Raw genomic sequence first — 27,734 nt, 5'->3', positions numbered from 1 at the left:
CCCCCCCACTACTTACCTTGTTGCCGGAGTCCTGCGATGGGGGCCCGAGGCATCCGTCTTCCCACTCTGCCGCGGTGCGCGCTTCACAGCTGAAACGCCGGCACCGCGACGGAGTCACGAAGACTGTGGGGCGCCGAGCGGTTGCTGAAAACTTAACGAGAGACTGCTCGGCACCCCTGCCCGGGACTTAAATTAAAACATCAGTTTTTTTGTGTTTTTTTTGTAACTTTATTTAACATGGAGGATGTTAAATAAAGTTTAAAAAACAAACAAACAAAAAAACCCCCCGATGTTTTAATTTAAGTCCCGGGCATGCGCCCTGTGCGGCGGCACACCCCTAAGGCCGGCCCTGGTGGGGGCTGCCCGGCCCCCTAGAGTGGCAGGCCCGGTCGCAGTTGCTGCGGGCCTAAGGGGCAGTTGCCCCTTTTGCCCTGCGTTAATGCGGCCACATAGGCCCAGTCAGTCCGGTCCTGACTGAACCTATTTTAATGTAGGGGCCTGGAGCTGCAGCTCCACCAACCCCTACGTCAATCCGGCCCTGGGCTGCCCGGCCCACCGGGCAAATGCCCGGTGTGCCCACTGGCCAGTCCGGGCCTGCATACAACCCTTTATCAATTATGGGTATCATATGTATGTGGAAAACTATTAAACAAGGGTCTCTGTATTTGAAAATCTTTTTTATTTGAGACTCTGGCTGTGGGACTGTATAGAAACACTGTAAAGGTCTCCCAAAGCAGCCGGTACAGACTAGGTAAAGTCAGGGTTCTGTGATGGCTTCGATCCATAATGAGTTCTTCTGCTTTGTGGCTGAGTTGCTGCTGTTCCTAAACACTTTCACTTTCCAATAATACTGCTTACAGTTGACCGTAGATTATCTAGCAGGGGATGAAATTTCACAAAGTGACTTATTGCATTGTATTTTTTTCACAAATGTTTGTAAATGCAGACTGCATGGCTTGGTGCTTGATTTTATACGCCTGTGGCAATGGGTCTGATTGAAACCTGAATTACAATAATTAATATTCCAATTATTTTGTCCACATAGTGTATTTTTAGTTAGTCTACTTTTTTAATTCTATTGCGAGTCTAAAATAAAATGTGCCTTCTAGGCCGTGCCAGTAGAAAAAAACATAACCCTATGTCTGTAAGCTAGAGATGCCGATGAATAAACTTTGAAGCATTTCTGTACAAAAAATTGCAGAGGCGTTTGTGAAAAACACACAAAATTAATGTTACCGCTAATTTTGGTAGAGAATGGTGTCCAAATGCTTATATCACAGAAAAGGTAGGTCAAAATATTGACGTGTTGGATCTTTTTGGGACGTTGTAAAGCCCCTTCCAGTTACTGTTAATGTTAACTATTACAAAATATTTTAAGGAATACAGATGATACCCAAATGTATGTAATTAACCATTACTGGTTTTTTTTACAGCCCAGAAATGCCAGAAAATGAAGCTACTTTTGCTATCACCGCTGGTGGTGTCAACGACGCAAAAGAGTGATCTACGAAAGTTTTAGCACATTTACTGTTATGCTTCTTGATAGACGTGGACGATGGATTTCCTTGTGTTTGGACTAGAAAAATATGGAACTCTTTCAAGTGGAATGAGGTTAATGACCGTTTGGGCCATTTCACATTTTAAAACAGAAAATAACAGAAACGTAGTAGCTTTATGACCAGTTGGCTTATGATTTTATGTTAAGAATCTAGGAAAATCTTTAAGCTCTTCCATTATAAGACCTCGCGGCCCCTATTATTACTAACTGTATGTTTGTATGATTTGGGGAAAAATAATACAGGCTGCAGAAAATCTTTACGTATTGTTTAATGATATTTATATAGGAGTTAAAATATCTGTTCAGTTTACATACCACAAGCACTGCTTTATCTTTGTAGCAAAAAATGAATGTTGTGGTTCAGTTATAAGTGTATCATACAATAAATACGTTTGTGCAATCTGCATATGCTAATCGTGTTTCTTATTACGTCATTGAGTTGCATGGTTCTATTGAATCTCGTTGTGTTTACCTGATCTGTTTTAACCCCTTAACGACAAAGCCCGTACATGTACGGGCTTGCAGTGCAAAGCGATAACGTCAAAGCCCGTACATGTTTTCGCGATCAGCAGCTTTGCAGCATCCACAGAAGCCTCACAAGTGAGGCTGACTGTGGATCCGGGGAGGAAAGCCCTCCCCACAAGAAAAATGGTCCCGCAGCACCGATCAACCAAGATCGCGGCGGCAGGCTAAAACAGCTTAGGAAGCGATCGGAATCGCTTCCTAAGTACAGAGCCGGCCTTAAGTGTTCTGGCGCCCTCTGCGGACTACTCCTTTGGCGCCCCCCATCCCAAAAAAAAAGAAAGGAAAAAAATCTTGTAACAAACAACTAGCTTTCATTAAAGATAGTTTATGTGCAAGTGCAAACAAGTACAGTAATATATAACTGGAAACAATAATATACATTAAATACAAATAAAAAACAGCTAATCTGCTGTAACAAACACATTTTTTTAAATATTGAAAAAATTGGACCCCAGAAAGCATTTTCTTGGGCCCTGCTCCACGCTCCCTAGCATGCAATCACTTCCTCCGCTACAACACCAAAAACAAAATTGCCACACTGACTGCAGATAAGGGGAAGACTGTGATAGTCAGTGCAGTCTTACCTCCTTCTCACTCTGACCATGACTTTGAGAGGTCCTCTCCCCTGCAATCATTCCCAGTCCCTTTGTCCATACCTCTCCTTTCCTTCCTCCCTCCCTGTGAACTATAGATCAAACACATATAAACAACACTTGCATGTATAGATCACATACAAACCCTATATTTGCAGGTATGCATAAATGATGTATGGAAACATAGCATATCAGGTATAGATCAACAGAATCAACACAATAACCAAGCTTTGATCAACTGAAAATCACATGTTAACTCAGCATTGAAGGTATAGCTTAAATAAACAGAATCAGACTGTAGGGAACCCTAGAGGAGTTCCTTAAAAAATACAGGTGGAGACCAGAAAGCAGTAAGCAGGCAGAAGAACAGGAGCCGGGTCTGGTACACGAAAGGTTAATCTCAAACAAAGCCCCCTCTCACCATCTATCCCCTCTCCCCCTTTCTCACTATCTATCCCCCCTCCCCCTTTCTCACGATCTACCACCTCTGCCCCTTCTCACTGCCTTCCGCCCTCTGCACCGTCTCACTATCTACCACCTCTGCCCCTTCTCACTGCCTACCCTCCCCCTTCTCACTGCCTTCCCCCCTCTGCCCCTTCTCACTATCTACCCCCTCTTCATACTTCTCATTATCCTTACTTACTTTGTTGCCAGAGTTCTGCGGTGGGAGCGGGAGGCGTCCATCTTCCCCCTCTGCCGCGGTTCAAAGCCGGCACCGCGACAGAGTCACAGAGAGTGAAGGGCATCGAGCGGTTGCTGAAAACTTCACGAGCGACCGCTCGGCGCACCTGCAAAAAAGAAAAGTCCCGGGCGGCCGCACACCCCTAAGGCCGGCCCTGGCTCAGCATAAATGGTGTTGCTGACATGCCTCAATATCGATATTGAGGCATGTAGCAACACAACCCCCCTACCCCGATAGCCTTGTAATTGCTCCAAAGAGCAACCACAAGTGACACCATGTAAATGACGTTGCCATTCACAAGATGGCGTCATCAATAGAAAAATTAATGAGTTCACAGAGGGTCTATCCAGATCCTCTTGAGAACTCTTGAGCTCCTCCTGCAGGTTGGCGGGCACAGACTGACCAGATGTCTAAATGGCGAAAAAATACACACCTCACAAAGGTGGCCTTTTACCTCCCAAATAACCCAACAAACCTGTGCATGTGGGGTATCACTGCCCTCAGGAGATGTTGAACACATATTGGGGTGTTGTTTGACAGGGACATATACCAGGAGCGGTAAATTCATACCTGAAATACGTGTGTGAAAAAAACAAAACAAAAAATGACTACTACAAAGTTTGACAAAGGCTGGTGCTAAAATTAGTGCATGGAAATGGTTACAATACCAGCATTTGAAAACCCTTGGGGTGTCTAGTTATTAAAAATATATGGTTTGATGGGGTAAATTGCATTGGCCGGCTTCAAAGATACCTGAAATAGCACATGGGGCAGAATGACCAGCTTTGGGGAAAAAATGGTTTTGAAATAGCAAAAGGCTACTGGTACTTATTGTCCCATAACGTGCAGAAAAAAAGCAAAAAAAAACATAAAAACATTGGGCATTTCTAAACTCAGGACAAATAGTAGAATCTATTTACCAGGTTTTTTCATTAGTTTTTGCAGATTAGTAAAAGTATTTTTTTTAAAAAGTGAGAAAAGGTAATTTTTTAACAAAAAATCACCATATTTTATCATTTTTTTTTTATAGTAAATTAGATGAAATGATAAAAATAATGGTATCTAAAGAAAGCCCTGTTTGTCCTGAAAAAACAATATATAATATGTGTGGGAGCAACAGCAACACTGAAAAATGTTTAAAAAAAGCCATTGTCCCAAAGTGTACTACGAGTAAGAGACGGTCTTGTCATTAAGGGGTTAATGTACTATAACCTATGGATTCAAACAATACCTGTAATGTTTACGCATAAACAAAGTAAAAAAAAACACTGCGCCGATACAATCTGCTGCCCATGATTGGATACTTAAAGCCACGCCCATCGACCGAAATAGTACTTGGAGGTGCATCATTTTGGGGGCAGGTCGCTATTCCTCAATAAATTTACGCTTTTGTTATGTGGCACTGTCGTTAAAGTAGAAAGCTGTTACGCTGCAAAAACAGCGTAAAACTCCATTTCACGTTATCTAGTTGAAGCCAGAGAGCTGTCGGCCATTTTGTGTCGAATCTCTGGCGTAGTTAGGTGCTGTTTTGCATTGAAATAGATATTTATTTTCAGGTGTTTATTTATTGAAATTAGCCATTTACAGTTTTTTCTGGAGAAACTCTCGAAATACCGAAGGAAGATTTATTAAATTCCAATTTGTTCTGGTTTTCGTTTTCTGGATCATCTGTTACTTCGCTGCCGCAATATGAGGGGAAGTTTTATGGATCGCGACCGAGGCGGGTGAGAAAATGACTGTTTATATAGATAAAAGCGACGTTTCTGGGTGTTCCTGGGCTAAATTCCGAAGTGAAGAAAGTGGTGGATGTTGCGCGATCTGAATGTAAACCAGTGGGTTAATTTTGCTCGTATTTGTTGCCCATTTGTCACTTTGTTCCAGTATTGACGTCATGAGAAATATGCCCTGATGCGGTTTTTTGATCGGTCTGTTATTTAACACTCAAATACAAAAATCCGATTCTGTTGTTTGGTAAATATAATAATGGCAGGTTTTGTTTAAGGGCAGCGAAAGTAAATGGAATTTATTAATAATAACCTGTATTCAACAGCGCTGTATAACTTCTGTTAAAATCCCTAGTAATAATGCTCATGAGCTTACACTTTATTTAATTACCTTGTAAAAGAGTGAAGGCAAGCATGTAGCCTAGGCTTTGTCGCTTGCATCACTGGTTCTTAAGGGGTTAACGTACAATAGATCGGCAGTTGCCACACAACCCTTGATTAATATTTATATTTTTCTACCCACGGGCGGCAGGAAAATAAAGGTAATATATGGAAAATGATTACCAGCACTTATATGGCCTTATGTCATTCCCTGTCTGGCTTCAGTACTGTATTGTTTACAACATGTAGTGAGACTGCCAGCTGTGAATTTAACTATGAGGTATACTGGGAGTGGCTTATAGGAGGAACGTGCTGTGGGAGCTCTACTGGCCAAACTATTCAGAGCCAGGCCTAATGTCTTCCACTCTTCACAGAGGAAACCTTTTGGGTTGGATAATGATTCAGAATTCAAGCCACTACTCTCCAGTCAATGAATTCAGTCCCAGGCTGCCGTTTATGTAGCATTACACATCTATATTATAGGGATGCACCGAAATGCAAATTCTGGACCGAAACTGAAAATTCAGGATGCACTTGGCCAAAACCGAAAATCACCCTCCCCATTTAGAGAAGAACAAAAAACACACTTTTATTAAATATAAGTAACACACTGAAATCTGACAAAAAAATAAACTCAAACAGCAGTTTTATATATTAAAAAAAATAATAAAAAATAAATAAATTAATAACTGAAATTAAACTCCTATAATGCCCAGGCAGTTGGTTTATGCTGGAATCACAAAAATTCATTCCCCCATTCATGTATACTCATTCAGGTGTAGTGGAATTCTAATTGACAGGTTGATTTTCGATTTCAATTTTTTTTGTTCTTTTGTTTTTTGGTTTTTTTTGTTCTCGTGGCTTCAGCCCTGGTGGCTCCCGTTTCCCGAAGTTTGGCAATCCAGGAGAGCGTCTCCGCAAAAAAAGATGGGATTTAAATGAACTTCCAAAATTTGAAAAGAACTTCTATACAGAACACCCAGAAGTAGCACGCATGACTCCAGTAAGAATCTTTTAGGTTGTAGTAAAGAATACAAATGCCTCTTATGTAAATTAGCACACTGATTTTTTTTCTTGTTATGCTATTTGTAGCATGAGGTAGAGGAGCTGTGCAGGAAGAAGGAAATTACAGTACGAGGAGCAAATTGCCCCAAACCTGTTTATACTTTTGCTCAAGCTAGTTTTCCACGTGAGTTGCTTTAATTACATAAATCAAATATACTTTCAGTGTAAATCCACCTAAAAAACCCATTTATTTATATATATCTTTTTAAACAGAGTATGTTATGGATGTTCTAATGGATCAACGTTTTAAGGAACCTACCCCCATTCAGTGTCAGGGATTTCCTCTTGCTCTCAGTGGTCGGGATATGGTGGGCATTGCCCAGACTGGATCTGGAAAGACTTTGGCGGTAAATAACCATTTTAAATGAAGTGTCCTTTAAGCTAACTTTTAATACATAAATCTGTCTCTTTCCTTTTCATTATATATAAAGTAAAGTTTATTACTTGACAAACACTAATATGTTTTAGTTTTACAAAATATATTTTCTACTTCTTATTTAAGTATCTTCTGCCTGCCATGGTACACATCAACCATCAGCCTTACCTGGAGCGTGGGGATGGACCAATTGTAAGTTTGTCCGTTTGTTTTTTTGTTTTTTTTTTAAATACTTGTATATAATTAGCATAAGGTAACATGTTGGCATTGTTTCTTATTATCAAAGTGCAAATAATGTGTAGAAGCATTAAGCGATGGTAAGGTTCTTTCTAAGAAACTAGTTGAGAATTGTCTTTTTTAGTATTTATTTAATGTGATACCAGATCTTAATATTGTATGCTAAAATACGTCAGACCTGTTCTTGGATGTACCAACTGAAATCAATCTCATACTGCTTTACAGTGTCTAGTTCTGGCTCCAACTAGAGAGCTGGCTCAGCAAGTGCAACAAGTGGCAGATGATTATGGAAAATCATCTCGTTTAAAAAGTACCTGTATTTACGGAGGAGCTCCTAAGGGTCCACAAATACGTGATTTGGAGAGAGGTATGATTTTTTTTTTTTTTTTTTAACTTTTATTCTGAAACAACTTATTAACTGTACTTGGAAAAAATGTAAACAGTTTACCAACCATTATAAACCCATTAAACAAGTCCACTTACCACAGTGGGTTAGTTCTTAATTGTACTTAACCCTACTTTTGACTGATGCACTGATCTAATAAATAAACTGATGGCTGACGTTGGTAGTACATGTTAGAGGACTGCATTGGGACGCGGGGCCGGCCAAAAAACTTGCGGGAGGTCTCGCTGGTGTTGCGGGCGGTCAGACACTGTACCTGCGGGTCCCGGTAATCCTGTGCAGTCCTGTAAGGCTACCTTTGTGCTGCTCTCTTGGGCGGAACAAGAGAAGAGACGCTGTGAGGGAGCAACGCGAAGGCAGCCTTGCGGGATTGCACGGGAAATCTGCAGATCAGGTAAGGGCCTGGGCGGGGTTGACCACATATGTGGCAGGTGCGGGCGGGATTGACCACATATGTGGCAGGTGCGGGCGGGATTGGAACGTTGCGGGGGCGGAACACACACATTGCGGGAGCGGACAGGATTGGACACAAAATCAGCAGGAGCAGGATTAAAAAAATCAGTCCAGTGCAGGCCTCTAGTACATGTAAAGCCAGTTTCCCTCTTATTTATGGTCAGCAGTAGGAATTTTTTTTTTTTTTTTTTGTCGTTTCAGGAAGATGGGGACAAATGCAAATTCGGTTTATGTTGGATGCACATAACTTTGTTTTAACTATGAAAGCGCCATGTAACACTTCTAAAATATATAGTTTTATAAATAATGTTTTTTTAATGTATTGCTTATGTTAACACGTTTCCTTCAGTATTTTTTTTTCTTTAACACTTAAAGGTGTAGAAATATGCATTGCAACTCCAGGAAGACTTATTGACTTTCTTGAGGCAGGGAAGACCAATCTGAGGCGCTGTACATACTTGGTGCTAGATGAAGCTGACCGAATGCTTGACATGGGTTTTGAGCCTCAAATCCGCAAGATTGTTGACCAAATCAGGGTGTGATATTTTTATCCTTATTTTTTTTCTTTTATATTTACATTTTACCTGTAGTGTTCACCACAGCTGCTTCTACGCAGAAGACTCCGCACATAAGTTACTACATTGCAAACTCTGTGTCTTGACTTTACTTTACATTACAGGGGAGGATAACTTTTTTGCATTAAAAAAGGTTTATTTAAAATATTTCCTTTACGTGTTCTGCCAGGTGGATTTTTATCTGTCTGGAAATGCAACCACCATTGTGTGTTCTATCGATAAAAGCACTACACACATTGAATTATGTGACTCTACCAAGAGTATTGTAGGGATTATTTTGTTGGATAGACTTAACTGCAAATCTTTTAGGTAGTCTTTTTCCTAGTACTATGTATATTTGAGAAGTTATAATATACAATATTCAGATATTCTCGTGCATAACAATTAGTTATGAGTTCTGATATCAAATGGTTACATCTTCTTAGGGATTTAGTGTATTGACTAAACATGGTTATATTTTCACTTTCAAGTGCACTTCATTCACTTACATTTTGCTTAATTTACAGCCGGACAGACAAACGCTCATGTGGAGCGCTACATGGCCAAAAGAAGTCCGTCAGTTAGCAGAAGACTTCCTGCGAGATTATGTCCAGATTAACGTGGGGAATTTAGAGCTTTCTGCTAATCACAACATTCTTCAGATCGTTGATGTGTGCCAGGAAAGTGAGAAAGATCACAAGTAGGTGCTCAACAGCAATTAAAAAAATAAATATGTAAAACTCAGTATACTAGAAGAAAATAAAAGCATCTAAAATCATTAACCCCATCCTTGTCATTATGGGTTCGTCCTCAATAGGTGTACCAAGGTTACCTTTAGGATGCATTTGTGCATGCTGTGGTTTTCGCTGGCAGCCTGCTGGGATCTCGGGTTGCTCCCCCTGCTGGCTGAGCACACGCATTGGGATTAGTAATTCAAGGCTATAAAGCTTTGCTGATCAGTCTAAACAATACAGGGGAGATCCAAGGGAAGAAAAGGAGAAACATAATATAAATTATCTCATCTTACAATGAAACTTGTTTCAATTGTACTCATTACTTCCTTTGAAGAGGAAAGCATTATGTTTACAGTTAAAGGTGGATTTCATCCCCTTTTTCATCTTAAATGTCTTATGTGGTCTTCTGTTCATTTAAGTGCATGTAAATCAGTGGATAACTTTAATGTTTGTTAGAGGAGACACTCTCACTTCTGCTATTCAAAACAGGTAGCGTACCTTTGTATGCTAACTCCACGTGCCCATGGTCCATTCAAGTCAAATGGAGCATTGCAATTACATTTGAACGTTAATGTTTGCTAGCGTACCTGCGATTACTAAAGCTTCCTGGTTTCCAATTGCAGTAATTGAAGAATGCATGTCCTAATTTTATATATTAAATCTCTTCATTAGGCTGATCCAACTTATGGAAGAAATAATGGCAGAAAAAGAGAATAAAACTATTATCTTTGTGGAAACAAAACGTCGCTGTGATGATTTGACCCGCAGAATGAGACGTGATGGGTGAGTAGAACTGGCATTTACTTCACTCCACACTCTTCATTGGTCTTGCAAAATCTAATGATTCTTATTTCTTAATCAAGGTGGCCTGCAATGTGCATCCATGGCGACAAGAGCCAGCAGGAGCGTGACTGGGTTTTAAATGGTAAGTTAAGTTAGAGACACAAGTTGTGAGTCATATCTAAATGCCACATTGTTGCTACTTGCTTAGTTTAACCCCTTTCGTGGCCTGGACATACCTGTTACTTCCTGGTCACATGATACCTGTGGACGGGACGTACCAGGTACATCATCCAAAAAGATCAGAGACTCCTCCCTGCAATCACCGGTGTGCCAAAGGCAGCTACAGGGACAGGGAGAAAGGGTTCTTTGGTCTCCACATGTGTTTACCCATTCAATGATGTGATTGTGGGACACCATTGCAGAGGTTAATATCTGTCCCAACAAGCTTGTGTGTCAATGCTGTGCTCCAGCATCAGCATTGAAAGAGTTAAAAAAAAAAAAAAAAAAAAGTGCTTCCAGGTCAATTGTTGCGAGTTTAGTAAAAAAAATTGCTGCAGAACCAATCAAAAGAGGGCTGATGATGATCAGATCACTTCTGGCCAATAGGAGTGTTTTAATCATTATGGCAGCCCCTGGATGACCCTGCCCTAGAAAGAGAAGAGGGGTCATCTAGGGTAATAATGAAAAAACCCCCATAAATTATATATTAAAAAAAAAAAATTACCTCATCGCTTGTCAGTGACATTTTAAGTCACTGATTATTGATCGGTCTCCCTGATCAATATCGGTGGCCTAAACGTGTCACAAGTGATCTGATAAGAATTTTTTTTCAAAAAAGTTTAAAAATTGAAATGCCCATGTGATGTACTCAAGGGGTTACTGAACACAAATCAAGACCTATTTTATTCTTTCACATATCTACTCAGAAAAATAATCCTGGTGAAACTGCATAGTGGATGCAAAAAATGTATTTTTTTTTTAGTTTTTTTTTTTTTGTTAGACTAACTTTGGAAGGCGCCGGCACAGAATTAGTTGCATGGTACAGGCCAATATGGTCCTAACTAGATTTCCTGAGCTGTATAGTGTTTGGAAATATATATTTTTAAAATGAAATATGGGACCTCTACTGTGTCTCAAATGAGACCAGGACCCAACAAACTGATCTGAAAAAAATTCCATGTTTGAAAACTGTAATGCGCGTGTTCCAATTTTGAACCTGCAGTGACAGAGACATGCCCTACCCATGCTTATAATTACTGAGTACAAATCACAAGTTGTTTCAGTAATTTTACGTACCCAGGGGGAAAAATACTGAAATACTGTGAATAGAATGGGTTTGTGAAAAATATATATATATCTGTTCTTAACTGCAATGTTTAGGACAGACTGGCACTGAAATGGTTAAATCAAGTGTCAACTTTCAAAAAATATATACTTTTGTTTAGCAGTTTTTCTTTTTTTTTTTTTCCTGCTATTGGGGCATATCTTCCAGCATACCACATTTTTTAAAAATCTTGTTTAGAAACAGCGATGCGCGTCATTCATATTAAACCCTGTCCCAAAATAAATGTAAATACTAGGCATATGTGGAGTTTCCAAAAACAGGACAAATCCCTAAATACACTTTTGGATTTTTTTCCCCGTTTTCGCTGTTTATATATCGTTTTTATAGGTGAAACGGAAAATATTTCCTTTTTTTGCTAATTTTCCACACAGTTTTAGATATTTTTCATACTAAATGATGGTTTATATAATTATTTCAAAAGAAAGCCCTACTTGTGCTGAAGAAAAAAAAATATAATGTGTGGGGGTGCACTAAATGAGGTAGTAGGTAATCAGAGTTGCATAAAGTCATAGCAAAAGCACAAAACAGCTCTGGTCCTTTAGTGCAAACATGGTGCAATAAACCTGGTCCTGAAGGGGTTAATTTAAGTTTTAGTAACAGATACTTGATTCATTTATTTTCTTCCTTTTGACTTCAATATTCATACCTTGGTGTATGAATGAAAATGGGTTCTCTATGCAAAGGAGTCTACTTTGGAGTGTTTGAATAACCTTTTTTTTTTTTCCCTTAGTGTAAACCTAATTTGGAGATTTTTTTTTTCTTTTCTCAACAGAGTTCCGCACTGGAAAGGCTCCTATTCTCATTGCTACAGATGTTGCATCTCGGGGTTTAGGTTCGTAACTTTAGCGACTAAAATTATCATTACATTTGTTTCCTTAGCAAGTCGTATATAAATATTTTCAATAACCTAATCCTTACTGTAAGGGGTTTTTTTTTCATACCAAACGCTTGTAAGCAACAACCTTTCTGCCTCTCAGGTCCATTAGTGCAAGTGTGATATTTAAGTACTTATGTAAAAGTAAGCAATGTAATTTATATTTCTGTATTTTCACCAGAATGCCCAACAGTCATTAATCCCATTAATTTGATCTGATAATGAAAGGTGATGTTTAGCATTGGTTACGTCATATGTAGTTTATAGTAGATTTTTCTGCTCTTTTAAATGTTGCTGAAGAACCCAGGAGTCGCACACATTTCAGGAGACATGCATTTTTAGTATCCTATAATGTAATAGTATAATATTACTACTTTTTAGAGCACCCATATAAGATTTTTTTAATGCTATGGGAAAACAAGGTATTCATTTATTTTGGATACTCCTTTAATTATCTCCTTTGGATAGTTGCATTTACCTACTGAACAGATCAAATGTTTGTAGTACTGCACTATATTAGGTACTATTTAAATTTACCTGAAAAAATGTTTTTTTTTTCAATGCTGTTATCCTATTTTACCTCCCTTGATATATTCTGCACGATGGCAAATGCTGTCCTGATATGTTGTGCGTTTAGTGTGATCACTGAAAGTCCTTCAGTCTGTTTCTTGTTACTCATAATTCTTCCACCATCTTTGCTCTTCTTTTGGAGGATGTGGCGTTGGTTGGCTGTATATAGATTGCCCAATTTATTCCTGAGAAATTGTAGGGTTTACCCGGTGCAAGTTCACAAGTGATTTATCTACAAGGTTCTCCTGATTTTAGAACTTATCAAACACTTCCTGGTCTCCTTCTCCCCAATGGAAAGGTGGTTCACTAGTGGTTAGTAACTACGTACATAAGAGTACATTAGAGACAAACAGTAAGTAGACAGAGCCTGCAGTATGTGATAGATTAAAAGAAATGTGCTGTAAGTTAGTGCATGACATTTACTTAATTATAGGTGCTAGGTAACAGACAGGTAAGTTCCTGTTACATTTCTCTGCTCACTGTAGGAATTTTTTCTTTTCAAATTAATTTGCAATATTAAAATTTTATCTTTTTTGTTTGTTTTTGACAGAAGCTGCAGATCTCTCTCAGTACAGGGCCAGTGGCCTGTCGAAAATAGAGGGGGATGAACGCTGGAAGCTGCCCCCATAAAGGGCGCTGGCTTCTTACACTCTTCCCTCGTGAAGGTCTTGTACTGAAGAGGCAGTTTTTGGGTCTGCAACTCCAAGCTCCTAAAGTCCCCCACTCTACATTGGGGTACAAAATGTGGGCATTCCGCCTGTATACCGAACTACGCCCCTCCCCTATGGCTGCTGGGTTTGGGTTTGACGTTGCCCAGCCTTGAGCAATAGAAGGACCACCTTTCTAGAAGGGAGATCTCCCTGGTGCTTTCCTCTAGACCATCTGCTGAGCAGCTGTGGGAAAGTCCCAAGCCATGGAAGACTTTGGGAAGTTTCTTGGCTGACGAAGCAGAATAGCCTTTTCTGCTGCTTCTCATCAGACTCATGTGGCTACCTCCTCCATTTCCAAATGTATACCCCATTCTTTCTCCCTGCCTATCAGGGTTTTGAAGGCGGTATTCTGTGTCATTACCTGTTCTGTTATGGAGACCATACGAATGTGAGCACCAGTGAAACCTGCTATATCCTACTGACACTATACTCCTCAACATGGCTGCCGCTAATTATGAACTTCCTGTTAGTCGAGCCACTTTACCCTACTAAACCTCTCAAAAATGATGTATATTATACTGATGGTTACCTGGATATAACCTTTTAAATCCCCCTTTGTAAATTTTCCACATCAAGGTAACCTGCATATAAGCGACCTTCCTGTAATAAGAAACAGACACCCATTTTTACTTGGGCCCCGTGTTGTTAGATTACATTTGCCCATCTTGTACAGCTAGGTCTCCCACTACTGTATCGTTATTATTTAAAACCTTGACGTCAGATGGTGAGTGTTGGAGTGTGGGTTTTCTCTTCACCTATTAACAGGTTGTACGCTGCCACCTGGCAACACACTTGGACATGGGGGAAATTGGCTGCCCCACAGAAGCATCTAGCAGATTCAGTGCATGTACTGGGACCTCTTGCTGCGCCTGGACCATTGATGCATGCTCCCCGCTCCGGTGGTCCCGTTTCCAAGGATGTGGGCAGTGACTCCACCAAGTGCCAAAAAAAGACGGGGTTGGCGCAAGCAGATTCCCCACCTCGCGGAAGGAGTGTGCATCGGTCCGGACAACAGCCTCCTGAGGAAAAAATCCCATTAAGTTCTTTAATCTTATTTTATAGGAAATCTTATAGTCAACGTGCAGATTACACAGGACATTAATATCATTAAACTGGAGATTTAACTACACTTTGGTCAGACAAAATGCTAAAGACTATAATCCACATTTAGATCACTGATTTTTGGAAGTTGAAGGATTACTCTTTAAAAGTAAATTTTGTGTTTTGTGTAATTGTACTTTGGCCTCGTGGTTTATAATTCAAAACAGTTTTTGTTCCTTCAGCATAGGACACTGGTATCTTTATTTTATCAAAATAAGTCTTAACAATTCTGGGGCATAATGAAGACTGTAGAGTAACACATTCAGTGTATTCTACATACTTGCTGCAATAGGTTTTTTAAGTCTTTAGATGCTAAAACATATTGTGAATATTGGTAATTAAAGATGTAATTAAACAACTGGAGCAAAAAAAACACATTCACTTAGGGGAAGCAGCTTTAGGAAGAAGAAAAGGCATATAAGGCACCAAGCAACACAAATGTTTGTGACCTTTGAGTTCCCTGTTATGGATGTAATGACTATGAAATCTCAACAGGCCCATTTTATCTATCTATATACATATATCTGAAATGCTGCCTGGATTCTTTAATATCGTTCTACAAAAAATACCACCAAATATTTCTTATACATAGTTGCCTAAAACGGCATTTGAATAGCAACTAAGATTTTATAGCTACATACCAAAACTTATTAAGGAAGTGTAGATAAAGTATGTTAGGAGTGTAATGAAGTAAAATTTGAATGATTTTTTTTCTTATTGCACATTTATCTGATTTGTTTCTACCTTTCACTCTCCTGACGTGTTTGTTTACGACACGTCAATTTTCTTGATAAAACTTCAGATGTGGAAGATGTGAAGTTCGTCATAAACTATGACTACCCAAACAGTTCTGAGGACTACGTTCATCGCATTGGACGCACAGCCCGTAGCACAAACAAGGGCACTGCCTACACGTTCTTTACTCCTGGAAACCTCAAACAAGCCCGTGAGTTGGTAAAAGTACTAGAGGAAGCTAACCAAACCATCAACCCCAAGCTTATGCAGCTAGTGGACCATGGCCGTGGTGGTGGTGGAGGTACGTAGAGTTAATTTTGCATGGACATTGTATGAAACCTGATTTGTTGGGATATTGTAACAAGCCTTTAATCCTAAAGCCAGATTTGAAAATGCCATTATTTTAACTTTGTCACCAAATTGTCACGCGTTTGCTCTTGGATAATATCCGAAAAGCAGTGAAGAATAACTTATTTGCATGCAATATGTGGTGGTGGCGGCTGAATGGTATGGCTATTGAATGTGTGAGAGGGTGGATTTAGACATTTTCTTCACATTGGTTTAAATCCATACAAATTCTTCTGTTTTGTACCTCTCATGTAGGTGGCCGCTCTAGGTACCGAAGCATCCCTACAAACAACAATCCTAACATGATGTATCAAGAAGAGTGTGATAGAAGAATGCGCGGCAAAGATGGTGGCCGTCATGATGGGAGAAGCAACAGCCGTGATAACGGAATGCCAAACAATGGGGCTGGTAGAGACCAGGGCAGGCAGAATTACTCTTATGTGGCACAGAGCACAAATTTTCAACCTAATCAGTATGGCTATGGGCAGGGCGTCTTTACGGCAGCGACAGGGGGCAGCTATGGTGCTGCTGCATACGGCCAAGCACCACAGCCCCTAATGTCCCAGCAGTTCGCTCCACCTGCAACTTCTAGCTTGCTGAACTATATGAATCAGGCTCCCACCTACCAGTATCCCCCACCCCCACCCCCACCCCCACCCCCTCCTTCTCGCAAGTAAGCTTTCCTCTGGGCTAACTTTATAATTTTGACCTGGTTTTAGTTTTATGAAACTTTTTTACCTGTGTTCCATTATTCCATTTTCTAAAATATGAAGTTGGGCTGAAGTTAAGTTCAGGGGAACTTAATTTTCTGTTGGCAGTGGCAAACAGCTGGTAGATTAATTCATCTATCCAAAGGCAGAAGTGTGTCTTTGGTTTTTGTGTATATAAATTTCCATATAACTAAAATATATATATATATATATATATAATTTTTTTTTATTTTTTTAAGATTTTGAACGAATTAACAGGTAGGTAATATTCATACCATACAGATTTTCGTTTCTGCTTTTTAATAGCTTTTCTACCCATGTATGGTCAGTATTCTTCATTTGTGTTCCAAGTATTTTCTTGTCTACTAATCCGCTCCCAGTTACTGTTCATAAAAGAACCAAAAGGTAGTACTTTTCTCTGGGCTGCTAGAAACCTGTGCCAAGCCCAGCTAGCGTATTCTATTTATGATACATTAACCAGCATTGTGTCCCAGATTTTGTTTCCTGGAATACATTTTTTTTTAAATCAATTACACTTTTGTTAATCTAACTCAGGTCTAAGAAGTAAATACAAATTTAATTTGATGATCCCTTGGATTATAGATTAGAATCCTGGTTTGCAGTTAAGATTGCTTCAACTGCATTGTTTTCCCTCCCTTCCGAAATTGTAATTTTCGTACCAATCTTATTTTGATTTTGTAAATACGAATAAAGAATTTCAAATTAAAATTGAGCTTAATTTACTGTTTTCTCCAACTTTAAGTGAGCTTTAAAACAATGTATGAATTATCTGAAATGAAAATGTGACCTTTAATGGATTGCTGACTCTGTAAGGGGTAGGATCAGGGGGAGGGCTGGCACATGCTGGCCTGAGACAGGTAAAACTGTGGCCTGGAAACCAATATATGCATATATATGTGTTATGTATGTATGTATGTATGTGTATATAATAGAAGCATTATTAAATACTCATCTACAGACACCAGACAAGCCAGAAGGCTGCTTGTTCCCTCCGAAATCTCATGGTGCTGCCACAACCATAAGGAATTCTGGGTAAGCGCATGCAAACAAGGTTAACAATTATCACCTTTTGCCTCTATATCCACTTTATACATGGATCCCTTGAAAGTAATTGCCCGCTGTACAGAACAGCCTTTAAACGAGTCGGGAAGAGGTGCAATAGCCAGATCACCACTCATGGACAGCTGTTTCGTCCTTAATGGGACTCATAAGCATGAGATTGTGATACTGGCTTAATACTTGAGGCTTGGGGTAACCAAGAAATACCATTACGTAAGTTATGGTGGGTAAAGGTGATGGAAAACCCTTCTACTAAAATTTAGGAGTATGTAGAAGCATTATTAAACACTAATCTACAGACACCAGACAAGCTTATATATAATTTTAGTATGTATATACATAAATACACACACACACACACACTTGCACATAGGTACTAACACACACTACCATCACACACCTTTCAATTTGAGGGCTGACTTGGTGAACACAACTGATCTGCTATCAAACTCAACGGTAAACTAAACCTAAACTTACTCTTCACTGTGTCCTGATTGAATTCGGCACATAGGGATCCATCTCCGTAGACAAACATTGGCAGTAGAATGGATCATCTCTGGAGTGATGAATTAATGCTACCTACCAGAATGCATAGTGCCTACTGTAGAGTTTGGTGGAGGAGGGATAATGGTCATGTTGGTTTTCAAGGGTAATAGTAATGCTATTGCATACAAACATTTTAAACAATGTTTTCAAATTTGGTGGCATCAGTTTGGTTAAGACCCTTTCCTGTTCCAGAATGATTATGCCTGTAACGGGTGCACCGGGAGAGCTGTAGTCGCTCCTAGAGATCACCCAGATGTATCCTCCAGCACCAGTAAGCGTTCACACCATGGAACCCTGCCATGTGTACCCCATACGTAGACACAACTACCTTCAATTGAGTACGGCAAGAAAGAACAGTTTATTGAACAGAACACAGCATATTTATACACAGAAACATCAAGACAACAACCAGGATTAAACAGAACAAAAGGGCTCCATCACATCAGAATCTAATTGAATTACATCACGCAAGATTTAACTGGAACAATTTAAAAACTATTTGAAGGTGCAGGGAAACAATGACCATGGAAAGGGCCTCCCATGGGTTGAGCGGATAATCTGTGTACGTTTAACTTAAAAGCCCCTCCCCTCCTACTAACGCCAGTGTTTTTTCCTGCCCTACATCAGGTAGGGAGGACTCGTCATCCCTTTTGTTATTTTCTCCGGCTCCAGGTGGAGCCGTGTTACCTGGGCTAAGCCCCCTTCCTGGGGGAAACCCTGCACCTTAAGCCGGGCGGCTGGTGCTGCGCTGCCCAGCGCTTTTCTGCCGGTACCTTCGGATCGGTGGTCCCTGCAGAGTCCGCGGCTGAGGCGCCGTGGTCCCGGCGGTGTCCGCGGCTGCGGCGCCTTGGTCCCGGCGGTGTCCGCAGCTGTGACGCCCTCGTCCCGGCTGTGGCGCCCGCGTCCTGCCATTCATCCTGGTCTGCTGTTGCAGTCACCAGGGTAGAACCGGTACACCTCTTGCTCCCTGGGAGGCTTGCCGGTCACTGGATCAGGGGCTTAATGCCGCTGTTGCGTCCATAATGGCGGCCGCCGACTTCCGGTCCGGGCTCTTGCACTTCCTGTAGTGCGTTTCAAGCCTCGTTTTCATTCAAAATTTTAATTTTTGGCGCCAATCCTCCGCTGTTGCGGATTACTGCCTGATTCCAGCACCCTCTTTTCAGTATATATGAAGGTAGGTGATTTTATTTCTTTGTGTGTTCCTGCTGTTTGGCTGGGTGCTGTTACATCTTTAGATATGTCAGCCCCGGATAACTCTGAGCCGCCCTCTGTTGAGGACAAGCCTAAGAAAGCTGTTACTAAGTCCAAGCATGCCCAATGTTCTGGGTGTCACAAGGCTTTGCAGGATTCAAGGAAGAAGCTCTGCTCGGCTTGCCTGAGATCTGTAGCGGATTCTGAGCCGTCTGGGGGTAGAGAGTTCTTGACCTGGCTTAAAAAGGAGATTCAGTCTACCTTCTCTGCCTTCCGTCAGACCGTTCCTGTTCCTGCCTATCACCACCTTCCGGCAGCGCAAGACCCCGCTCTTCTGGGACATCAGCCTTTGTTTTCTGACTCTGAATTTGACTATCCAGAGGTTGAGGAACGTTCCTCGGAGGAAGGAGAGATCCGGGAGGAGAGCTCATTTTTGTTCCCGGTAGACGAGATTGAGACTTTGATTTCCGCTGTTAGGTCAGCCATGCATTTGGAGGAGTCTTCCACCCAGAGGAGTGACCCGTTCTTTTGTACCAGCTTCTCCAAGCAGTCCGCCTCTTTTCCTGTTCATCCTGCGCTATCTGACATTATCAAGCAGGAATGGCACCACCCGGAAAGGAGGGTTAACCTGTCCAGAAGGGTTAAGCGCATGTTTCCCTTTGATGAAGACTTTACTCAGTTCTGTGCTACCCCACTGGTAGACACTGCTGTTATGAGGGTCTCCAGAAAGACTGCTTTACCGCTGGAGGATGGCTCTCATTTCTCTGACCAGATGGAAAAGAAAGCCAAGGCTGCAGTAAAGAAATCTTTTGAGGCTTCTGCTGCCGTCCTTAAACCAGATATTGCTTCTGCCTCAGTCTCCAGAGTAATCAAGATTTGGCTCTCCCAGATCGAGGAGGATATTGCTGCCAAGACCCCCAGGGAGACCATTCTCAAGAATGTTGCTGCAGTGAGATTGGCCGTGGATTTTCTCTGTGATGCCTCCCTTGTAAATAACACAAAACCTTTACGTTTCCTCTCACTATTTCAATCTGCATATTTTATTGAAAAGGATTAATTGCATTGAATTGTGGGTTCAGGAATCCCGTGTATGATTACTTTTTTTTTAGTGTTCTGATTACTCCCGGCCCCATCAAATTACATTAATATGTGTTAGAAAATCAGGAGAAGATGGGCATGGATGGTGGGCTGATTTGGTGGTGCAACGGGCCACTTGACTAGACTTAGGCTGCCGGCCCTCCCCTGAGTTAAACCATAGCGTAAGGAAAGAAAAGACATCACCGAAGGATTATTTGCTTAGCATATGAGATTTCACTAAATGTTTTATCTAAGTGGAACTGCCCTTTTATAGTATGAATTTCAAATGTCAATTGCTAGATGTATATAATTTACTTACTGAAGCAAAATATTTTAAATGAAAACCCCTACACAGAAACTTGTGTGTAAAACATACTATAAAAAATAAAGTATATTTCCCTTGCCTATAAGAAAATTGGAACCTCCCCAGTTTAGTTTCCTGCCTTGCTCAGGAAGGTACTGGGGACCAGCGGGACGTGGTTCCGTATTTCTTATTTTTATTCTGCAGGACCCCCGGCGGGGTACTTCGTGTAGAGCCGGTCACTTCAGCTACCCCAGCGGGTAGGCTTCGTGACTCAGCAGTTCCTTTCTCTGCTACAGCGGATGGGGGTCTCCCAAAATAGACCTCATGGCATCATGCACCAACCAACAGGTAGAGACCTTCTTCTCCCTTTCACCACAGGGACATCCAATGGGACTAGATGCTCTGTCACAAAAAATGTTTTTCTTGCAAGGGTTTTGAAGAAAATAAGAGAGGGTGCCTTTCCAATTATTCTCATTGCCCCATACAAATAGAGCTTGATTTGTAGCTCTAAACCAGCTGGCCTGCGACAGGCCTTTTCATCTTCCAGTTCGGCAGAATCTACTTCTGCAAGGACCTGTTTATCACCCGCACCCAGAACATCTAAAACCTATAGCATTGATTTTGAAAGGAAAATCCTGCAATCTTCAGGTCTGTCCTCCGCAGTTAAAAAAACCCTGATTGCCAGCAGAAAACCAGCTACTTCTTCCAAATATCAAAAAATCTGGACAATTTTCCTCTCTTGGTGTGAGGTACACTTATCCTCTCCTGTGGACATCCACTCCGTGCTTAATTTCCTGCAGACTGGTTTTAAAAAGGGGCTTAAACCAACCATCTTGAAGGTAAAGATAGCGTCTCTCAGCAACATACTTTGGACCTTCGTAGATGTATTCAGATTTACCTCGCTAGAACAAGTTCTTGGGAGAAAATCCAGTTTCCTTTTCTGGTCCTCGTAAAGGGAATAAAGTGTCTAGAGCTTCTATCGTCCGTTGGATCAGAGAAGCTATTTCTGGATGTTACGTCTGTGCGGGGTTGGAACCTCCCCTGAAATTAAGAGCTCATTCGACTAGATCAGTTTCAACATCCTGAACTGGCATGTGTAGACCCTTAAGTCATTTGTAAAGTGGCAACCTGGACTACCTGGAAATGGACAAGGAAAGGGATTTCCCAGGTAAGAATTCTATTTTCCTGGCTAACCATGGCAACATTACATATGGGTTAGCACCTCCCCTAAGCCAGTAGGACAGAATCTAATTTAACATCTAGGGTATAAGGGCTCCCCCACAGCAATACCTCAGTCTTTTTTCCTGTCCTTCAGCCAGGACAGTAGTCTCTGGGATATATATGTTTTCTTTTTTTGGCTCTCTAAGTCCTTTATTGATTGGACTTCCAGAGGGAGTTCAGCCGTTTTTCCTCTGGAGCCCCAACAATCAGTCAGATTACCTGATTTGTCTGGGGGCTACCCCTGCAGTTCCATGGTACCTTTAAGTGGACTAAGCCTGCTATAAGCTAATATCAGCCATGACGTCTTTTATTTCTGTGGTGTCCTCCATATGTTTACTGTGGCTGGGGGGAAGTTAAGTGCACCTTATTACCCTGAATATGTTCTCTCTTCTGCCTGGACCTCATTAGAAGCACTACTACATGTTTTGGAGCTGTCAGACTTGGCTAGTCAGATGCACCGCTGTGTTCTTTTTTACATTTGTATTTGTATTACTCCAGATTTAAAGGCACAACAATCAACTGTTGCAGTTGATTTTTTCCCTTTCCCCCATCTGCGCTATGGATAGTTCTCATTCTCAGAGATCTCAATCTAGGTCTGGGTGAGCCAATGACTTTTACTTGAAATGTTTACATGTATACTGCTTATTTTCTATTGTTCCACAAGAGTGCTCATAATAGGTTACGTGTGTTCCTTTAGCCACAGACCACAATCCTCACCTCCTAAGAAAAGAAGGTTAAAATCAGCCTCCTGTTCTGCGTGCACCAATAATGCAACTCCATAATGGCCTTGAAACCTCAACGTCCCAAAAAATTAAATCTTGGATTAACAAGGCAGTAGTGAAAGGCTTACAAGCTGCTACACAGTTAAAAAAACAAAAAAAAAAACGTACACGCCAGGATATGGAGAGAGGCTATACTTCCAAATCAGACCAGGAAGATCGCTTCCCAAAAGAAAATTCGTTTAACTTCTGGTCCTCAGAAGAAGAGAACGTCATGCCAGTCCCCGGTACTGTGGAAGCAAGATCAATTGAGGCTATAATAGTGTTGGTCCGTTCTAGCAGAAGATTTTCGGACCTGATCCATACCAAGCCATCTTTCTTGTTCCATAAAGCCATGAGAGAGCTTATGTTATCAGAACGGCAGAAACCTGAGAGACAAGTTAACATCAAGGGAAGAATTTATAGGCTATACCTAATGAAAACCCCAGACACAGAGATCTGGGGCAAGGTCCCTTGTGTTGATGCGGACATCGTACATCTAGCAAGAAGAACTGTGTTACCCATGGACAGTGCGGCCCCTCTTAAAGATCCTATGGATCGCCGACTAGGCTCCAATCTTAACAAGCTTCATTTGGCCCAGGAAACCCTTTGTCATCCAGCAGTTGCCATGACATCCCTTTCTAGGGCACTGAAAATCTGGACAGCCAACTTGGAGGAGGATATTCAGCCGCCATCACCTGTTGGACTTCTTGAAGCCTTTCAGGATTGCTGCAGACTTTATGGTAGAGGCCTCAATGGATATCTTCAAGATTGGAATAAGATCTATGGCCTTCACCTCTGCAGCTCAAAGATCCCTACGGCTTCGGTTTTGGGGAGCTGATTTTGCTTCCAAACATAATATGGTGGCCATGTCCTTCCAGGGCGATCTCCTCTTTGGTAGAACACTGAATGAGGCCATCAAGAAGGGGCAGACGGTAAACTTACCTTTCTTCCCCAAGATAAAATATCTAGGAGGTTCCAGCCCAGTGGTACTGACAGAAAATCTTGGAGCCCTTTCGCGACAGTAGGTCCTATTGCCAGGCAGAGAATTTACCAGAGGGGGGCCGTGGAAGAGTGGACAGTTTTCCAGGTCCAGATGGAACAAAGGCAGAGGTGCTTCTTCCAGAACCACCTCTAAACAATATTGACACCTTGCAGGCCCAGGATACCCCAGTAGGTGCAAGACTATCCAACTTCTTTCCAACCTAGGCCATAGAAATTGCAGACTCATGGGTACTCTTCATCCTTTGGACCGGATACAAGTTAGAATTCCTAAAGTGGCCTCTTAGGGGCATGTGATCACTTCAAGGGTTCCTGCAGATCCTGTGAAGCTTCAGGCAGTGGAGTCATACATCACCCAGATGCTAGCAGACAGGGTTATTGTTCCGGTTCCAGTAGATCAACGTTTCAAGGGTATTTACTCCCTATTGTTTCTGGCCCAGAAACCTTCTAGGAAACGGAGACCCATTCTGGACCTGAGCGATCTCAACAAAAACACCAAGGTGGAACCGCTGAGATCCATTGTCACTTCCATTAATCCAGGAGACTGGCTTGTGTCCATCGATCTCAAGGATGAGTATTGCCAAATTCCCATCTCAGACTACCACCAGAGGTTTCTCAGATTCTCAATACTGGGCCGTCCAGTTCCCGAGCCCCAGGACGTTTTCCAAGATCCTTGTCGTCGTGATTGCAGGTATCAGGAAAAGGGGTGTTATGATGTTCCACTACCTGGACGTCCTCCTGATCATAGTGCCAAATTAATCTCGAGCCATGCATGACAGAGATTTAGTCTTTTTGAGGGCTCTCATCGAATCCTGGAGTGCCACCATTTCTCTTTGCAATGAGAGGAAAAACAACCTAATTATCAGAGTCAACGAGGTGCTGAACAGCAGGAGAATGCAGGCAAGGCAGTTCTGCCAGTTTATGGGAACCCTATCCTCAACTATCGGCCTGGTGAGGTGGGCCCAATGGCACATGCAAGCTCCTCAGAGTCTCTTGACGCAATGGAACAGACGGAGGACCAGTTAGTCTGTCTATCCATGGACGCAGCAGTCTTTGACCCCACCTTGCGTGGTGGCTCGGTGTGAGAATCCTTTCCAGAGGGTTCCCTTTCGAAGACACCAGATGGATGATTATCACCATTGGTACCAGCTCCCTACGGTGGGGAGCCTAATGCAAAACTCAGGTGGCCCAGGGCCTTTGGACCTACAAGACCAGTCTTCTATCTTCTAACATCTCAGAGTTGCAGGTGGTGTACAAAGCTCTGATCCTCTTGGGAGGCAAATGGGTAAAGGTCCGTATTGACAACTAGACAGCAGCCTATATCAATCATCAAGCGGTTACCACGAGTCGTCTACTCCTAAGGAAAATCGAACCAATAATGTCCTAGGCCCAATTCCATCTTCAAGGCCAGGCAGGGACAACACCTCGGCTGACTACCTGAGCAGAAACCTTCTGGATCTAGGCGAATGGTGCCTCTCCAGGAATATATTTCTGGATCTGACCAGGAGATTGCGTGGCCTCAGGTGGACCTCAATGCCACAGTCCAGAAATTATTTTCTTGGTACAACAATCACCAGTCCTTGGCCTTCTTCCCTGGCATATGTTTTTCCACGGATTCCCAGACTCATGGAAAAGATCCAGTTGGAAACCTCCATAGTCATGGTTCCCTCTCCTGAACCATCTGGCAGTGGAACCTCCCTGGGAAGTCCCACTGATCCCAAACCTGTTGGTTTAAGGCCCAGTATTCCATCCGGATCCTGGGAATTTCAGGCCAATGGCCTGGAAGTTGAGAAGCAGACCCTAGTCAACAAAGGGCTATCTCAGGCAGTTGTGTACACTCTGCTGAAAGCCAGGAAAGTGTCTGCTTCAAACACATATTACCCTATATGGAACCTCCTTCTGGGCTGGGACCTTCCGAGAAGTATCCAGAGCCTTTCGGATATCTTGGACTTCCTTCAAGCAGGACTGGATCAGGGCCTGGGGTTAAACACCAAACCAATATCAGGTGGGCTATGGATCCAATGATTAGGAGGTTCATCACAGCTGCTATGAAGATTAGACCCCCGGATAAACACCTGTCGGCTCCACGGGATTCACAAAGAAACCTACAAACAAGGCCCCCTTGTTTCAGAAGAAGACATTATCTAAAACGTACAACTTCACTGGATTCTTTCTGTTCTACCTTTGTGGACTTTTTTGTGCAGTTCCGTTCTGCACTGCCAGCATGTCCTTCTACTTTATTGGTAGCCCTCTGGGCTGAATTAGTGCCAGCCCTCCGCTGCCAAAAAACTGATGTGGATCTCCTTTCCCACTACTGTACTGTTAGATAAAAATAACCGAGCAAGAAACCATTACAATCCAAACACTTTATTAAGAATAAACATTAAGGGCACACATCTGGAAATGGAAAGTGATACAAACGATAAAATAACCAATACTAAACAGGCTTTTATATAGTGAATAGTGCTGAGGTGCATTCATTGCAGTTGTATACATTTTAAAAAATAAGAAGTGTATTTACTTGGTAGAGAAATAACAAACAAGTAAGGTCTTTATCTCATAAACCAACACTATGCTTTAGAAGTTTGTAGTTTAACTTCACAGGATCCTTTAAACCAGGGGTCCCCAACCACTGGGCCACGGACCGGTACCGCTTCCGGTGCTCCACCATATAAGCCCGGCAGCAGCGGTGGTTGTCTGAGCGCATTGCACAGACTTCCCTCGGCTGCCAGAGATGATGATCCCCCTGCAGGGGACCTGTATCCTCCTTTCTTGCCGCCGGGGAAGGTCTGCGCGATGCACGCAGACAACTTCCGCTGGGGCTTCTATGACGGAGTGCCGGCATAGAAGCCGCGGCTGATGTGACGTGCAGCTGCAGAGGTTCTGTGCAGACGTACATCGGCTGCCCCCACTAGACCAGGGAGTCTGGGGGTGCATTGGTAAGTTGGGGGGGTCAGAGTGGCATATCTACGGGGCAGGGGGGGGCTTAAAGCATATCAGGTGGGCATAAAGCATATCTGGGAGGCAGAGTGACACATCTGGGGGAGAGTGGCATATCTATGGGAGCATAAAGCATATCTGGGGAGCAGAGTGTAATATCTGGGGGGGCAGAGTGGCACAATTTTATGTGCTTTTTATGGATGGAAAGACAACCAGCGAAGTTGCAAATATATTTCATTAGTTTTTAAATTTAATAATAATAGAAGTAAAATGCACAATAAATGTAATGCACTTGAATCAAACCCACGGTCAGTGGAAAAATTGTCTTCCACAAAACCGGTCCCTGGTGCCAAAAAGGTTGGGAACCGCTGCTTTAAAAAGCTTAGTATTGAAGTTTAGATTTGCAGATTTACAAGTCACATATATACAAATCAGGATATTGCCCTGCACACCTGTGGTCAGTCTTTAAAAAGCTTTCAATAGACACTAACCTATTGAAAATGCAGTTTCTGTGGGGTTACATATAAATGTGTTTTATTATATTTGTCTGCTACCATGCATCAATGATTACTCCTTCCAAAAATGGATGCAAACTATACAAACCGTACAAATTACATGTGTTTAAAACAACAATAAATAGTGCAGATATTGGTGAACTGGAGTTAATTAAATTATATTTTTTTAAGGGCAGGTAGCTTCAACTCCTAAACCTTGGTAACCCAGTTACTTCTAATAATGGGAGAAGCCAGGGTGCCACAACTGCCACGGATTAACATTTCATATGCTGCTGACCAGCCACATATAAAACATCACCCTTTACAATGCATGACATATACCATCTGTATGTTTATAGGTTCTACATACAGCATTATTTTATACTTTCTTGTCAGCAACATGTAAAATATATACCTGTCCTGGTAAAAATGGCTAATGTGGATACTACAGGAGAGATGCTAAGGAAACAGGAACCTTGTGGGGCTGCACTTTTCCTAATGATAATCATAGAGGCTCACTAGCTGACCATATTTTTGCCTAGGACTTTTCTTCGGATTTATCTTGATTTGTGGCACTGTAACTATATATTTATAGTGCAGACATTGTGTATCTGAAAAACAGTATCATTATAATTTACATAATGTCAGTAACAAAAATAC

General features: G+C 41.8%; 2 protein-coding genes across 3 annotated transcripts in view; both read left to right on the top strand.

Moving 5' to 3' along the window:
• The window catches only part of LOC149284385 (meiotic recombination protein DMC1 homolog), a 31,368-nt gene extending 29,865 nt beyond the window's left edge, over window positions 1–1,503 (top strand). For both annotated transcript variants that reach the window (XM_089496776.1, XM_089496775.1), the window contains one exon: window positions 1,434–1,503. In XM_089496776.1, coding sequence (XP_089352902.1) covers window positions 1,434–1,503 — 70 coding nt within the window. The remainder of the gene's footprint in view (window positions 1–1,433) is intronic.
• A 3,544-nt stretch (window positions 1,504–5,047) lies between these two features.
• LOC149284384 (putative ATP-dependent RNA helicase DDX17) lies at window positions 5,048–16,428 on the top strand. Its single transcript, XM_089496778.1, has 14 exons — window positions 5,048–5,082; window positions 5,192–5,194; window positions 6,331–6,466; window positions 6,556–6,652; window positions 6,742–6,875; window positions 7,031–7,096; window positions 7,367–7,508; window positions 8,373–8,533; window positions 9,079–9,251; window positions 9,958–10,068; window positions 10,149–10,210; window positions 12,186–12,245; window positions 15,471–15,704; window positions 16,007–16,428. The coding sequence occupies exons 1-14, from the start codon at window positions 5,048–5,050 to the stop codon at window positions 16,426–16,428; spliced, it is 1,836 nt and encodes a 611-aa protein (XP_089352904.1).
• Window positions 16,429–27,734: the final 11,306 nt, after the last annotated feature.

This window comes from Sceloporus occidentalis, unplaced genomic scaffold (assembly GCF_023333645.1).
Source record: "Sceloporus occidentalis isolate IW3139 unplaced genomic scaffold, rSceOcc1.0.p SCAF_94, whole genome shotgun sequence".
Lineage (NCBI taxonomy): Eukaryota > Metazoa > Chordata > Lepidosauria > Squamata > Phrynosomatidae > Sceloporus > Sceloporus occidentalis.
The sequence above is the reverse complement of the archived record's forward strand: the minus strand, read 5'-3'. Positions and strand labels throughout refer to the sequence as shown.

What these genes read in the sequence shown, in the direction of transcription:
- LOC149284384 (XM_089496778.1), top strand. Translation starts at nt 5,048, where the DNA reads ATGAGGGGAAGTTTTATGGATCGCGACCGAGGCGG. An exon ending in AATACGTGATTTGGAGAGAG is followed by an intron (nt 7,509 to 8,372) that starts GTATGATTTTTT and finishes TAACACTTAAAG; the next exon opens with GTGTAGAAATATGCATTGCA. An exon ending in AGATTGTTGACCAAATCAGG is followed by an intron (nt 8,534 to 9,078) that starts GTGTGATATTTT and finishes CTTAATTTACAG; the next exon opens with CCGGACAGACAAACGCTCAT.